Raw genomic sequence first — 15,814 nt, forward strand, 5'->3', positions numbered from 1 at the left:
AAGTTTTTTTAGAAATAGCTTCATTTTAATTTCAGGTAGTTTCACTGTGAATGCAATTTATAACACTCGTACCGCCGTTCTTACATTAATCTCGAATATCATCACATTGGTGATGTTTAAAGACTGTTAATCTGGGATAGCCTGTACTTTCCTTGGGTGAAATGATTGCCATAGTCAGCCCATTACTGCAACATCCTAACGCCATTCCCAAGATACCCTTTTACCGGAAATAGAGAAGAAAGTGGTAGGGACTCTGATCGCGGGAATAACACGGGCATAGAAGGAAGTGTCTGTCCACAGCTTATCTTTACTTTAGAGCCCTTCATCCTCTTCCTGTGGCTGAAATCATTCCTTATTCTCGCCCTTTCTTTTGCTTCAATACACAGGGGTGTGAGCTCATTTCAACTCCTGATCAGGACTACACTGACTTTACCAAGTGCCTCCAATTGCTCCAAAGGAGGATAGAAGAAAACAGCCTGCAGGTGAGCTGGGCACGCACGCGGTGGTCAAGGGTTTCAGCACCGAGGACGTGGACAGTCCTGGCTAGCATTCTCGTCTGAGTTACTTACTTTTGTGCTGGGTTTTGGGTCTCTTTTTCTGCTTATCGAGTCAGTCTGTACTCGCATGCCAAGACATTATCCTGTGCACTGGTATCAGAGCCGAAACCCACACACCTTACAGTGGAAGGCCATGAGATGAGGGGACCCAGCTGTGCGTGTGGAAGATAACCCACGCTGGGCGCTCGCTCTCGGCCTTAGTGAGCGGCTCCTTTCCCTGCTGCTTCGGGCTGTGCGGAGCTGTGTGTGCGTGTGTATGTACGTGTTTAAATATCGCGTGAGCAGAACACGGACACACAAAGGTGGCCTACAGTTGGCCCTTGGGACATCGCTGAGAACACTTTTGTAAGCAAACATCAAGTTTTTTTGTTTGTTTTATAAAGGCAGAGAATAATCTGCGTTCAGATGTCTGGTCACATTAATTATTTAATATAAAAAGTACCAGCTGCCGTTGAGCCTATTCCAATTCATGGCGACGCCCGTGTGTCAGAGCAGAACTGTGCTCCATGGCGTTCTCAGGGGCTGAGTTTCCAGAAGTAGACCAGCAGGCCTTTCTTCGGAGGTGCCTCTGGGTGGACTTGAACCTCTAGCCTTTGGGTTCGCAGCCAAGTGTGTTAACCATTTACACTATCCAGGGACTCCAGTTCGGGAATGCACAAGTTCACATTTTACTATGTTTTGATATCTACCGAATTAATCCTGCAGCATAGAATGACAGTTGTCCATTTTTTTCTGGGTGGGGCAGTAAGTTCAGCTGAGATGCATGATCAAATGTGTAGTTTTAAACTAAGGGACGAGGAAAATGTGCATTCGAATGGTCCGGATGGTACAAGTACCAGGAAACATCCTCTAGCCTGGCCTCAGGAATGACGTGCGAGGGAGTGGGCTTCAGACTTAGTGCCATCAGATCTCATGTTCCATGTCTGGTGGTCCTGTCTTCAGACTGGCTCCCCTGATTGTCCTGCAGCACCCCCATCCACATTCGGGGAACCAAGGGGGCAGCTTGTCCCATCATCCTCCTCTCTCCATCAGGCCACTCCTGGTTTTGGCAAAGAAGACAGAGTGTCCTAATGGCCTTAGACTCTGGCTGGGAATGAGTCCGCCCATGGGGCTCCTCAGAGGTACATTCTAGTCCATATTTACCGCATTGAGGTAGTAAATCCTTTTCTCCCTTTGAAGAAAAGCCTTGTTAGCTATCATAATTGGCAAATAACTCAGTCTGCAGACTCAACAGATATAATTGAGAAAATCATTTCTCATCTCCGTGTTGGCTTTGCTGAACTATACCAAATGCATGGTGCCATCTCCAGTAATACATTGTTATAATTAAATGTTTTTTTAAATGAAAACGTAAATCGACCAATTGAGAGTTATCTACTAGCTTGTTTGGAGTTTCTCAGTTAAAAATCGTAAACCTTCACAACTGTGTTTCAATTTTTCCAACTCCTCCACTGAAGTTGTTAAAAGGTGGGAGTACAGTTATGTGGGTCTCATTTGCCGTGTCTAATTGACAGTATCTGCCATGTAGTCTTCAGCCACTGAACTCTCAACCAATAATCACACTCAAGTCAACAAGACCAAAATGCAGAAAGAGCCTGAGAGCATGGGGAGGGGGGCTGGGGTGTGTGAGCTGCCTGTTGTAGCAAGCCCTGTTTTATCAAATGTCAGTGAACGTTATTAAGGACCTGCTTGACCTTTACAAGGTTTAGTGCATCGCCCATGCCGTGTCTCCTTGTGACTGAGCTTTACTGGTTTGGGCGGCACACAGCCTACTGTGTTACAAACAATAGAGGCTTTTACTGTGTAAGACTCATTTCCCTCCACCGTTTATGTCGTGGTCTTGAAGTCAGTTTAAACCTACTGGAAAAGGACATTTAGAGCCTGTTCCGGTAACATTTTGGAATGGAAGAAGAGACTCAAGGTTGGGCTGAGGGCAGGGATGTGATGGAAAGGATGAACCTAGGTCTCAAAAAAGAAAAAAAGAAAAAAAAAAACTAGGGAAGTCAAGTTCATGGGCTCTTTTGTAGAAATTGCTTTTATTAACTATCAAGTGAACACAAGAATTCATTTATAAAATACAAGAGAGAGACTATCACCATCACCTGTGAAGACCCCGAGAGCCCCTTTCTGATCTCCCCAGCCCTCCCCGTCAAAAGCTGGGATGTGCCTTTTAAACTAAATTTATCACAGTGATCATCATTGCTGATGTATAGTATTAAAAGTCATATAGATTTATTTTAGGAAATTTCTGTTAGTGGAAAATGCATCAATAACATGATGGAGAAAAATTTTTAAACTTTATTGATTTGGACAATACATAGGAGTCTCCACTATTATTATTATTGAATCACATATACCTTCTTGTCTCTTCATTTTGCAGAGAAGGTGGGGAGGTGAGTGTTGTGTGTAATTAAGAACTGCGTGGGTTGGCAATCGTATTACACAGCCTATGATACCTTTTTCTGTTGACTTGATGTACCATGCACATGTTTTTCATTTCATTAATTCATATTTTATAGCTTCTAGGCCATTTTTCTCATCCCAGGTTCTGAGTTACTTGGACAAGTTGAGAGAGGAAAAATGAGACGATGTAGAGAATGTCTCATAAGCCGTTGCCGTTGTGAACTTGGCAAGAATAAATCCTGTAAATCTTAAAGATTTCCTGAACTCATAATGAACCAGTACCGTGCAGTTCCAACATCAGCCGTGTAACTGAGGCATTGTAAGAGTTTTACGGCAAGTTTCTCTTCTTTCTGTCCTGTGCCTGTCTGCCTCAAAGCGAGGTCGTACATATAAATTGATAATTTTCATCAAGTTCTAGAAAGCGGCATGATGCAGGCACATCTATTCACACACACACACAAAACCTTGCTTTTTACTCTCGCGCGAACACCGCTGTCTCTGCAGAGTGCCTGAGTAACTGCTTGTATACACTCACGTTCTAGAACAAACGCTGTGCTGATCGGTCTCAGAGAGGAAGCCAGCAGAAGGCAGACATTCTGGGGTGTCACTTGAGTGGGCTGGCAGTTTCCTAGGTCATTTTGGAGACTCCCTCTAAAGAAGAATTCACATCTGTTTCTCCTCCTCCTCGGAGACCAGGATCTTTTTTAAAACACTGTGCAACAAGAGGAAGGAGATGAGCCCTGCAAATACAAACGCTTACTACCTGGGAGGCTGTGGCAGCCTGGCCCATCTCTGCAGAGCCCCAGGACAAGGGTTCCATAGGTCTGCTTACCTGGAGCCTCAGTTTGATGATGCCCTTGCCAGATGAAACTTCGTATGAATGCAGAGAATTACAGACCTGGTCGCAGTGTGGTGCCCTATCTGTGGAAGACATGCTGCCCTCATGTGAAAGGCCCTTTATTTCTGAACTGTAGCCCTGTGGAGATGCAGACAGCACAGTTGGTGGGGGAAGCTGCATCCTGGAGACTGCACCTGTAGTAGAACCTCGTGGAACTGCTCAGTAGATTAGATAGCTTCTCCCTTTTATTCTGCATATCCCTCAGCAGGGCATACTGCATGGGATTGTACCTACATCCATAGATGTGGCAATTGTCCACGATGATGGGGCACCTGTGTTTTAAGAGTGTTGACTGAGGAACTGGAATGACATTGCTGTTCACCACAAGGACGTGCCTATCAGATCAGTATATTTTCAGTGGTCATTAGTTAGACAATTGGAAAAGGAGTACTGAATGCACTCATAGAATTGCGTTCCTCTTTGCCTTAGTTGATGGGCTGGGTATCTCAGCAGGTCCCCCTTAAGTCAAAGGACAAGGCGGAATCCATAGACTCCATTCTCCATCTTCTCCTCCCTTAGCAGCTGGAAGGTGAAGATGCCTTCCAGCTTCCACGACCCTCTGCTTTCCCAGGAGCAGCTCCTCCTAGCATCCCGTGCTCAGCATGCTGTTCCACTCCATGGAGGAGACCTGAGATGATGCCAGCTTCTCACCAGCATCTGTGATCATACATGTGAGTGCGTGTAATTCCCAGTATCAACAGCTGGATCAAAATATTTTGAAACACATCAGAAAATCAGAATATCTGAATTCAAATTACACTGATTACATTTTAATTCTCTTTCCCATCCATTTCTACTAGAGATTTTATTTATTTCTTATTTTTACTTTTAGTTGTGCTTTAGGTGAAGGTTTACAGAGCAGATTAGTTTCTCATTAAACAATTGACACACACAGGGTTTTGTGACATTGGCTGCCAACCCCGCGGTATGTCATCACTCTCCCCTTCTCAACCTTGGGTTCCCCATTTCCATTCGGTCAGCCTTCCCGTCCCCTCCTGCCTTCTTGTCCTTGCCCCTGGGCTGGTGTGCCCAGTTAGTCTCATATAAATGGCTGAACTACATGTGTTATTGTTTTATAAGCCTGTCTAATCTTTGCCTGATGGGTGAACCTCAGGAGTGACTTCGGTACTGAGTTAAAAGGGTATCTGGGGACCAAACTCTTGGGGTTTCTCCAGCCTCTGTCAGACCGGTAAGCCTAGTCTTTTTTCCTACTAGAGATTTTATATGCCGTAAAATTGACCCTAAAGTTACTCCTTTTTTAAAAAAGTAATGTATATAAATAAAGGAAATTACTTCAAAGAGGAGGAAGTACTGTTGGACAGTGATTGTTATCCCAGCCGCACTCGGTTTGCCAGTTTGCCGTGGTGCTCAGGGACATGGAGTACATTCAGCACACTAGTAAATGGCCGCGGTTATAAGTTCAGGGTGAACCGAGGGTGCTGAGGTCATCGGCTACTTCGTACATATGCATTAGCTGAAGGAAACTTGCTACATTGCAGGAATTAAGCTCCAAGTAATGAATGTGACCACAGTAACGGTTTTAGCACTCTCATTTAGCATTATAAAATGGTCTACTGCATATCTAGAAATCAAAGTATTAATGACTAAGTTCAAAATTTGCAATCCAAATGCTTTCTCTTCTCCCAGAAGGTGGAAAGGGGATAATTAGCATGAACTATTTATATTGCACCAGATTGCAGAACCTAAGGACCGCACCATGGCGCGTCTGATGGCCGGCTATTATAAACTGGTCGATAAAAACGAAGATAGCTTTATAGCACTAAACTTTGGGAAAATAATGCACCAAAAAAACTAAAGCAGAACTATAAATAGTTTAATCCATCCAGACATGGAAACCAAGCATTTCATTTATCACTGTAGACAAGAATATACAGCTCAGGCTTAATGGAGTTTATGGCTGAAGCAAAACAGGAAACATCGCTGGGCGAAAATGCATTATGATGGCCCAAGCTAGGGTAATTGCTATTAAAAGCCATCACAAGGGCAGAAGTGATCATCTGGACACAAAGCAGCTCTGTTTGCAAAGGGTTTGGAAAGTCACACAGGTGAGGGGTCCGGATCCTGGGACCTCAAATCCTAGTTTCTTCAGAATGGGAAGAAATGAAATCCAGTGCTCTGTTCGACATTCGTCTTTAAAGGAGCGTCCTGTAAGGGTATTTGTAGCCAAAGTTCAAGGGAGCAGGCACTTTTTGATAGGATGGTCACTAATGCAAATTTGAATCTTTTCCATTCATCTACCAAGGAGTGAAGAAGCCCTGGTGGCACAGTGGTTAAAGTACTCAGCCACCACCTGAAAGATTGACGGTTCAAACTCACCAGCTGCTCCACAGGAGAAAGATGTGGCAATCTGCTGCCTTAGAGATTACAGCCGTGGAAGCCCTGTGGGGCAGTTCAACCCTGTCCTATAGGGTCACTATGAGTCAGAACCAACGAGACAGCACGGGGTTTGGCAATAGTTTACCAAGCGATAGTACTTCTATGAACAACATAATACAAATATCCTCCTAAACTCTGGTTCCGAATAGCTAATCGTTTCAGAATATTGTATGAATCGTAATTCTGCTTTTCGCTTTACACCTACTACCTACTGTGTTGAAGGTGCTATGCTAGGTATTAGGGGAATTCCAAATCATGAATAATTCATCCTTCCACGTCTCAGGACCCTCGTAATGCAAAAGAAATCCCTTTTAAATGCCTTTTCCTTGGAAATACCTTCACATCCTGACAGCGTGAAAGGGTTGGAAATCCTGATTACCCCTGGTACATTTTATAATATCTACGTAGTTTAATTCTACAGACCCTGATTTTAGTTTACTCACTTGTATATATATATATATATTCCTGGCTCTTCCCCTCAAAGAAGATAAATTAAATAAAATCATGCAAAACAAACAAAAAACCCATGCATTTGTATTTTATTTATCTCATTCAACTTTCCTTGGCACACTCTTCCCGAAAGAAATATAAAAAACCAAAACCAAACCCACTGCCATCAAGTTGATTCTGACTCATAGCGACCCTATAGGACAGAGTAGAACTGCCCCATAGAGTTTCCAAGGAGCGCCTGGTGGATTTGAACTGCCAACCTCTTGGTTAGCAGCTGTAGCACTTAACCACTACGCCACCAGGGTTTCCGATAGAAATTTAAATACTTGCAAACTTGCTCTTGGCATCCCTTGGTGTATTTACATGGGGAGGAAAAAATAACACATTTACACATTTTTGTATATATCCCACTGTTGCTGTTGTTTATGTGGAAGGGATGTTCTGCCTCCGGGGTTTCTTTGAGATGGTTTCAGGAACCTACAGTCCAGTTAACCGCGTCACTCCTGGTGCCCAAGACAGCTGTGTGAGGAAAGACTCTCTGCCCTTCTACCCAAACTCGACATGTTGAGCTAACAGATCAAAGCTGAGGGGAAGTCGGGAAGGCGCGCGCTTATTCTGGAAGTGACTTCAGTCATTGCCCTGTGCTCTAGCACATCCAGGTTTCCTGAAATGGAAGTATTTTCAGGGATTCTGAAGGATGACCTACAGGTAAGCAAAGAAAAATACATCCATACCAAAACGGTACAGCACTTTCTGGTGGTTTCTCATTGTACTTTACGTCAGTTAATAGGCTTATTAAAAAGTGTTTTGATATTTTGGGGATTTTGACAGTTCCTTTGATTTTGCTCTGTCTTGATCCAGCCCTTTCCCCCATCCTCCTCTGCATCTTCTGTCTTTAGATTGGAGCATCAAAACAATGTCCTCGTCTGTTTTTAGCCTCACTGTAGTACACACCAGGAAACCCTGGTGGCATAGGGGTTAAGTGCTACTGCGGCTGCTAACCAAAAGGTTGACAGTTCAAACCCACCAGCCGCTCTGCGGGAAGAAGATGTGGCAGTCTGCTTCCATAAAGATCGCAGCCTTGGAAACCCTGCGGGGCGGCTCATCTCTGTCCTACAGAGTCCCTGTGAGTTGGAGTCGACTCCTCAGTGGGTTTCTGGTTTTGGTAGTACAGAGCAGATTTTTGAAAGCTAAAAGGAAGCTTATTTATCGTGATACTTAAAATTTTCCAAACCCTAGTGTTTACTTTTGTTGAGCTGGCTCTGTAGGTTGGACACATGTCTTGGTTTACATGGGACAGCTCTGGGTTATGCCTATATTCTTGGTGTCACTATTAATAACGTCCCCTTTTACTTTCAAAATTGTCTGTTAAGTTGTAGGGTCACCCCATCCATCAGGGAGACCCATAGATGTTGACCCTTCCTGTATCCCCAGAATACAATTTATGGAAAGTAAATGTAATTAAAATACGGTAACGGCCACTGTCCCTGTGGTCTGCTTGGTGCGTGCTGCAGTGAAGTTTTTTTGAGGACAAATGGCGGAAAAACCTGTCATTTGTTTACTGAAAAGATTTTTATTGCTGTAATAGAAAAAGGAAATTGCCTCTCCTATTCCTGTTTATTCGTGTTTTATTCGTGTTAGGTGTCTCTCTACCAGTCTTGTCACGATTCTATTAAAGCAGATAGTACAAAGCCAAGTTTTTCATTTCTAAACAAATAGATACGACTATTACTTAACTTGTTATGATGGAAGCCAGAGAGCCTCCCGTCGCCTAGGAGCTGAAAGGGATCTTGAAACATAGGTTAGAGAATTTAGCACGCCCCTTACTTTTCCAGACGAGTCACCTTGTCTCTGGGAGGCTGTGTGACCTGTGTGTGGTCACGCAGCTGTTTAGGTAGGATCCCACACTGTGGCCACATCACCCATGCATTAATACAATTATAATTAATTGTAATTAATCCATTAATTATGAAAAGGCAACCCTTACCCTGTGTGTCTCCTTGCTGACAACCAAGGTCTGTGTAAAATGTCTGGACTCCAGGGTAGGAAGTGCATGTAAACGAGTCAAATTGATTTTTTGAATTTTATGTGTTAAAGACCATGGGCACAGCAGGTATGTGCTCTGGGGGCTTTTCTGCATGTGTGCACAAGCATATTGTTTAAGGTACATTACAGAAGAAGAACTGATGCCTTTGAACTGTGGTGTTGGCAAAGAATACTGAATATACCACGGACTGCCAAAGGAACGAACAAATCTGTCTTGGAAGAAGTACAACCAGAATGCTCCTTAGAAGCAAGGATGGGGTGACTGTGTCTCATATACTTTGGACATGTTATCAGGAGGGACCGGCCCCTGGAGAAGGACATCATGCTTGGTGAAGTAGAGGGTCATCAAAAAAGAAGAAGACCCTCAACAAAATGGATTGACATGGTGGCTGCAACAGTAGGCTCAAGCATAACAACGACTGTGAGGATGGCGCAGGGCTGAGCAGTGTTTCGTTCTGTTGTACGTAGGGTTGCCGTGAGTTGGAATTGACTCGACTGCACCTAACAACAATGACACACATGAGCTGGCCACCTGGCACAGTTAAGTGCTCAGCTGCAAACTGAAATGTTGGAGATTTGGGTCTACCCAGAGGTGCCTTGAAAGAAAGGCCTGGGGATCTATTTCCGAAAAATCAGCCCTGTGGAGCACAGCTCTGCTCTGGCACGCATGGGGTTGCCCTGTGGCTATCTTCTTCATGGTGGAAACACCCTCTCGGCCGCGTTTCTGCTTGCCCTTCCCTGCTTAATCATTGTCCTGTATCCCTAGCCACCTTCTCTATTGAATGTAGACCCATGGCGGTGGGCGTCTTGGCTGTCTTCACAGAGACAGCCTCAGTGTCTATAATACCTAGCATGTGGCAGATGATTGATAAATGTTATGTATATGTGGGTTTTTCTTAATTTGTCATTAGTGTGTAAACGAAGCTTATGAAGATATCAAATGAGTGTCCGAGGTCGTGAGTGTGAAGTAAGTGACTCTCTTCACAAGCCGCTCGCTGTGGGAACCCAACCACAGGGGGAAGTGCTGCTTTTGTAGGAATTAGTGTCTCAGTGGCTGTTTATTCCGTCTTCCCTGGATTTCTCCACACTCGGGAAGCTGAGTCAATACTTCTTCCCTGGATTTCTCCACACTCGGGAAGCTGAGTCAATACTTCTTCCCTGGATTTCTCCGCATTCGGGAAGCTGAATCAATACTTCTTCCCTGGATTTCTCCACACTCGGGAAGCTGAGTCAATACTTCTTCCCTGGATTTCTCCACACTCGGGAAGCTGAGTCAATACTTCTTGATTGGAGTTTTTCTTTTTCTGTTATTATTGATGGTTGCTGTTGTCGTATGCCGTTGAGTCGATTCCTACTCATAGGGACCCATGTGACAACTACCCCCCATTTCCTAGGCGGCAATCGGGAGCAGATTGTCAGGTCTTTCTCCCACGGAGCCACTGGGTGGGTTCGAACCACCAACCTTTTGCTTAGCAGCTGAGCGCTTAACCACTGCACCACCAGGGCTCCTTTCAGTGAATATGTGTCATTTGCTATGTTGCAAGCCCTGTGCTAGCCCCTGATGAGCGGGGCTCCTCTGGAAGTGTCGCAGCAGCTGTAACACAGCGTGCCTGGGGCATCAGAAACAAGTGCCTGATCATAGATACACTGCTTCCCAGTGGCACCATTGCCGTGAGGTATGAAGTCCATGCCGATGTGCAGTGTCTGTCTGTCCTCTGCCTTCTACCTCTGAATACCCGGGGTCCTACTTACAGCAGGAAGTAGAGGACCGTGGACCTGCTCCTGCCCCACCTGCGGCTGACATCCATCCTCTGCTGTTGTTATTCAGTCCTGCTAAGCACCTTCTGGAGGGAAGGAGTGGTGATAACCAGTAATCTCGCTGCTCCTTTCTCCTCAGAGCCCCAGTGACTGATTTACAGTTGTTTCTCCTTCATCGTGGTCTCCCATTGCAGAAGACGGGAATCACATGAGCCTTAAGGGTGTAGGACCCTTTGAGGCTCAGGGCATAGTGACGGGAAACTAAGAATCTGAAAGAGGGGTCCCAGCTTGCACAGCGAATAAACTCTGTCAGGCCTTGCTTTTGGGGAGATGCTGGGGTCCTGTGAGCATGAACGGGGTATGTGCTTCTCACTGGAGCCTCAGTACTGTCTCTGTATTTCATATGGACCTTTCTCTGATGTGTTTCTCTCCAGTTTAAAGCATATTCCCTCCAGATTCCTTGAGGTCCATGGAGAATCTCCGAGCCCTTCCCCATGAGTCTCCAACGGCCTTCCTAATCAGGCCTTCCAGGCACAATTAGAAGCCATTTCTGTCACTGGATACCCACAGCGAGCTGTGCCTTGGCCACCTCTAAGCCTGGTTGCTCACAGTGACCCCTTTCCTCTGAAGATGAACAGATGTCCCCATCTTTGCCTGTACATTCCAAGTGATACCTGCTAGGGTGGGTGGTCTTCCCAGGCCCCAAGAGTAATTCTTAGTGTTCTAGAAAGATCCCCAAAGACAGCACTGGGTCCTGTGGATGTGTGGTTTGCCTGTCTTAGAATACTCTAGGCTTTATGTGAAGCATGTTACCCAAAATAAAAAATTCTATTTTCCCTACACTCTGATAAAGTCAGACACAGGGACCATGTTCTAATCTCCTTGGTCCTCGTAGTAATTTACTTTTTGTGTTTTTGTGGAATCCCATCCTGGTAGTTAACGCATTTCTTTCTTAAGCTGCCTGGTCATTTACCTTTATCCCTCGCCAGATGTGTGCGTGTCTTGGACGTGTCGGGTACTGGGCAGCATGCCAGGCCTGGAACCGGGGAGCCAAGGGGCACAGGCTTTGGCTTCATGGAGCTTCCACCTCTTCCTGTTCCCCCAGCAGGTGAACAGCCCGGACCAGAGCTTGGGCAACATGCCATCGTCCTAAAGGCATGCTATCTGCATGGACTACGCATCGTCTAAGCGTTTTCTGTTCCCTTCTCTAAAACCTATAAACCAAAATGTGCCTGGCTTCTTATACCACTTTGCATTTTTATACACACCAGATCCATGATTATCCCTGTCAGGTTTTATCTTGTAAGAGTTTTTTATTTTTTTACAGTAGTTTAATTAAGCTTTTCAGTCCTTCCTCTTTCATGAGCAGAGCCCCAGCACCAACTGTGCCGATAGCTTATAGGATTATGGTGGCCCGGTGGGAGGAGACCCAGGTCAGGGAGGACCCAGTGTCCCTCTTCCATTCCGCTTAAGACCTGCAGATGTTCCTTTTGTAGGAGGGGACCGTGAGGTCACCCCCGTCTCCTTTCCCACAGCCCTCCTTTATAAGGAACACATTATAGTGTTTTATGCATTAATACCCTAGAGGTATGTATTCAACAAAAGGGGAGGGTTTAAATAAACCATACTATCATCATAGCAGGAGCCCTGATGGCACTGTGGTTAAGAGCTTGGCTGCTAACCAAAAAGGTTGGTGGTTCAAATCCACCAGCAGATCCATGGAAACCCTGTGGGGCAGTTCTTTTCTGTCCTGGAGGGTCCCTGTGAATCAGAACTGACTCGACAGCAGCGGGTTTTGGCTTCTATCATCATAGAAAGTGCTTTCTTTAAAGTGTCCAGTGGCAAAAGTAACACACAAAACTAAATGTAATAATAACAAAAATAGTAATGATAATAAGAGCCCATTAGAGTAGCTAACATTTTTGAAGCAGTTGCTGTGTTACAGCTGGTTTTCTAGGTGCCTCATGCTTCACTCGTTTAATCCCCGCAAGAGCCCCTCAGCTGGCCGTTATCACCCAGCCTTCGCATCTGAAACTAAAAGTCAGGGGCAGAGCGTTGAGGCAGCTTGCTGTGTGTCCAGCGCAGAGACGGTGCTGGACCTCGGGGAGCTTGTAGTGGGGAACCAGCCTGTGAAACAGGGCCCTGTGCACGGGGCTGCCACGCAGACAGAGGCACGAAACCACCGAGACCCCCCAGGGGAAGGAACAGACATCCCGAGTCTTAAGGAAGTTGGCTGGTTTTCTAGGTGAACAGGCAGATGGGAAAAACCTCACGTTTGTACTCAAATGGGTTGGTCTTTTTTTTTTTTATTTATCTATTATTGTACTTAGATGAAGGTTTATAGAACAAACTAGCTTCTCATTAAACAATTAGTACATGTATAGTTTTATGACATTGCTTTTACCAACCCTACGACATGTCAACGCTCTCCCTTCTCGACCTTGGGTCCCCTATTACCAGCTTTCCTGTCCCCTTCTGCCTTCTAGTCCTTGCTCCTGGGCTGGTGTGCCCCTTTAGTCTCGTTTTGTTTTATGGGCCTGTCTAATCTTTGTCAAAGGGGTTGATCTTGACAGTGAGCTCTGCTGCTCGCCTCGTGACCTTGGGCAGACAGCTCAATTTCTTCATCTGAGCCCCAGGAACCATGCCTGTTTGTTTATCAGATAAACTGCTGTACTGACAGCGCTATTCAGGGGCTTGGTAATCTCTATTAACCTGAGCTGCTTCATGTGCGTGACTCACAGTTTTGCTCTCTTGCTCAGGTTGATGTGATTGTGACTCTGGGTGGGCTCGCGGGACGTTTCGACCAGATCATGGCGTCTGTGAGCACGCTGTTTCAAGCCACCAGGATCACTCCTCTGCCAGTCATAATCATCCAAGAGGAGTCTCTCGTCTACCTGCTCCAGCCGGTAAGTGAAGAAGTATGTCACAAGCACTTGGCTTCCACAACCCTCCCAGCTGTCGAGTCAGCTGGGAGAAAACGTGGGGCCTGCTGGTGTCTGTGTGAACGCAGTTACGCTGACCACGTTCGCTCCTTCGGGGTTACTTGACTTGATAGCCCTTAGGCCCGAGAAGCCCCAAAGACTTCCCTTCTTCTCAGTTCATTTTATTGAGCCCAGGGGAAAAAAAATCTTGTAGCTTTTAATTAAGTTGGCTAAGAATTAAATTAGTTAACAGTATTGCATTCTGAGCAGTTGTATGTGAATGACACTTGAGGAAAAAAAAAAATTCAACAGAGGAAACACAGGCTTGGCAAAAATTATTCAGATGGAATACTCATACATTTTGAGTGTTGTCATTATAATTGGAAACAGGATCTGATTTTGTTGAGCACTTAAAACTTTAGCTGTTACTCTGCAGAAGTTGCCTACTTATTAATTTCTCTGCCTCTGAATAAATTTTTAATGATGATGTCATTCATTTCCAGAGATAACCACCAAGGATATTTTCTATCAATGCAATGCTTAGAACAGGGTTTTTACCAAATGATCAAAATCTGGAAGTTGACTGATGAGTTTCGAGTTACCATCTGGTAGCACATTTTAAAGGGCAATGGGCAACTCTCTCCTTTGCCTCTCGCTGTGACGTACGACTTTAGTTCTGATTCTACTCCATGTGCTGTAAAAGGAGTCCGGGTGGCACAACAGTTAACTCTCAGCTGCTGACCAGAAAGCGGCTTGAACCCACCTAATGGCTCTGCGAGAGAAAGACATGATGAATGGCTTCCATAAAGATCACGGCCTAGAAAACACAACGGGGCAGTTCTCCTGTGTCACATGGGATCGCTGTGAGTTGGAAGCGACTCCATGGCACATGGTAACAACAACCATCTGCTATCCACTGTCTGTGTCATGCTATTAACAAAAAATCACTGTTTGGTGAGTAAAGTGAGTTTACCACTCCCATTGTTCAGCCAGTTGTGCATTTTTGTTGGGTTTTCTGCCTTGCCTTACCTTGCTACTTCTGAACCATCCTGTGCGATGTGGAAGGGCAGGAGAATGCAGACGTCAAGCTGCGTGCTTCTCTGAGGAACGTTTGCTCCTTATTCTGTCTCTGCATTCGTTCATCTGGTCAACAAGCAGCTATGGAGTGTGTATTACGTGCTGCACTGCTGGGCAGGCGTGGACAGAAACAACAGCAAGATGTGATCTTTGCTCTCCAGTTGATGCCCCAAGAAGGGAGGCAGTGAATTACAATAGTTAAAAAGGCTGGCACATCATGATAAACCAAAAAATCACCAACCGATTGCCATCGAATCAAGTCTCAGTTATAGCAATCCTGTAGGACAGAGTGGAGCTGCCCCGTAGGGTTTCCAAGGCTGTAATCTTTATGGAAGCCAACTGCTACATCTTTCTCCTGCAGAGAGGCTGGTGGGTTCAAACCACCAGTCTTTTGGATAGCAGCTGAGTGCTTAACCACTGCACCACCAAGACATCCAGGTGAAGAAGGAGTATATAACCCGGTTGTGGGTGTGGCAGGAAGGGCTCCCAGAGGCCCTCACGTTTTAGTCACTCAGTCGATTCATTGGAGACTTATTGAGCACCTGCTGTGTCCCAGGCTCTGTTCTAGGGATTTAGCTTTCAACAGAACAGACAAAACCGGTGCATTCATGAAACATTCATGCTAGTGAGCTTACATTTCCACAGAGTCCTCCAGAACAAGTAAATGTGTTCTACAGGAGACGACAGAGAAGTCATTCAGCACCAGAGGGGGTCACGAACGAGAAGTTCATGTGCACAGTCTGTTATAGGCTCCACAGAGGTGGAGTGGTGGGGCACATTGTAGGATCCATAGAGGAGGAGTTGTGGGGCATGTTATAGGATCCACAGAGGAGGAGGAGGTGCAGGGCATTTTGTAAGATTTTTTATAAAGGAGGAGGTGCAGGGTGTGTTGTAGGATCCATAGAGGAGGAGGTGCGGGGTGTGTTGTAGGATCCATAGAGGAGGAGGTGGGGGGTGTGTTGTAGGATCCATAGAGGAGGAGCTGTGGGGTGTGTTATAGGATCCGTAGAGGAGGAGTTGTGGGGTGTGTTGTAGGATCTATGAGAGGAGGAGGTGCAGGGCATGTTGTAAGATCCATAGAGGAGAAGGTGGGGGACGTGTTATAGCATCCATAGAGGAGGAGGTGCGGGGTGTGTTGTAGGGTCCATAGAGAAGGAGGTTGGGGTGTCTTGTAGGATCCATAGAGGAGGATGAGGTTTGAGGTGTCTTGTAGGATCCATAGAGGAGGAGGTGGGGGTCATGTTGTAGGATCCACAGAGGAAGAAGTGTAGGGCATGTCGTAGGATCTGCAGAGAACCATGTACAGC

General features: G+C 45.6%; 1 protein-coding gene across 14 annotated transcripts in view; it reads left to right on the forward strand.

Moving 5' to 3' along the window:
• TPK1 (thiamin pyrophosphokinase 1) overlaps positions 1–15,814 on the forward strand; it is a 322,900-nt gene that overhangs the window by 149,529 nt on the left and 157,557 nt on the right. For 12 of the 14 annotated variants that reach the window (XR_010322561.1, XM_064289603.1, XM_064289601.1 and 9 more), the window contains 2 exons: positions 387–482; positions 13,269–13,415. Coding sequence is in view for 13 of the 14 variants with exons in the window: in XM_064289603.1 (XP_064145673.1) it covers positions 387–482; positions 13,269–13,415 (243 nt within the window). In the remaining variant the exon portion in view is untranslated. Of the gene's footprint in view, positions 1–386; positions 483–4,535; positions 7,414–13,268; positions 13,416–15,814 lie in introns of those variants that run through there. The other 2 variants (XM_023539575.2, XM_064289598.1) reach the window with 2 other exon arrangements.

The sequence above is a fragment of the Loxodonta africana genome, chromosome 8 (assembly GCF_030014295.1).
Source record: "Loxodonta africana isolate mLoxAfr1 chromosome 8, mLoxAfr1.hap2, whole genome shotgun sequence".
NCBI classification, from domain to species: Eukaryota; Metazoa; Chordata; class Mammalia; order Proboscidea; family Elephantidae; genus Loxodonta; species Loxodonta africana.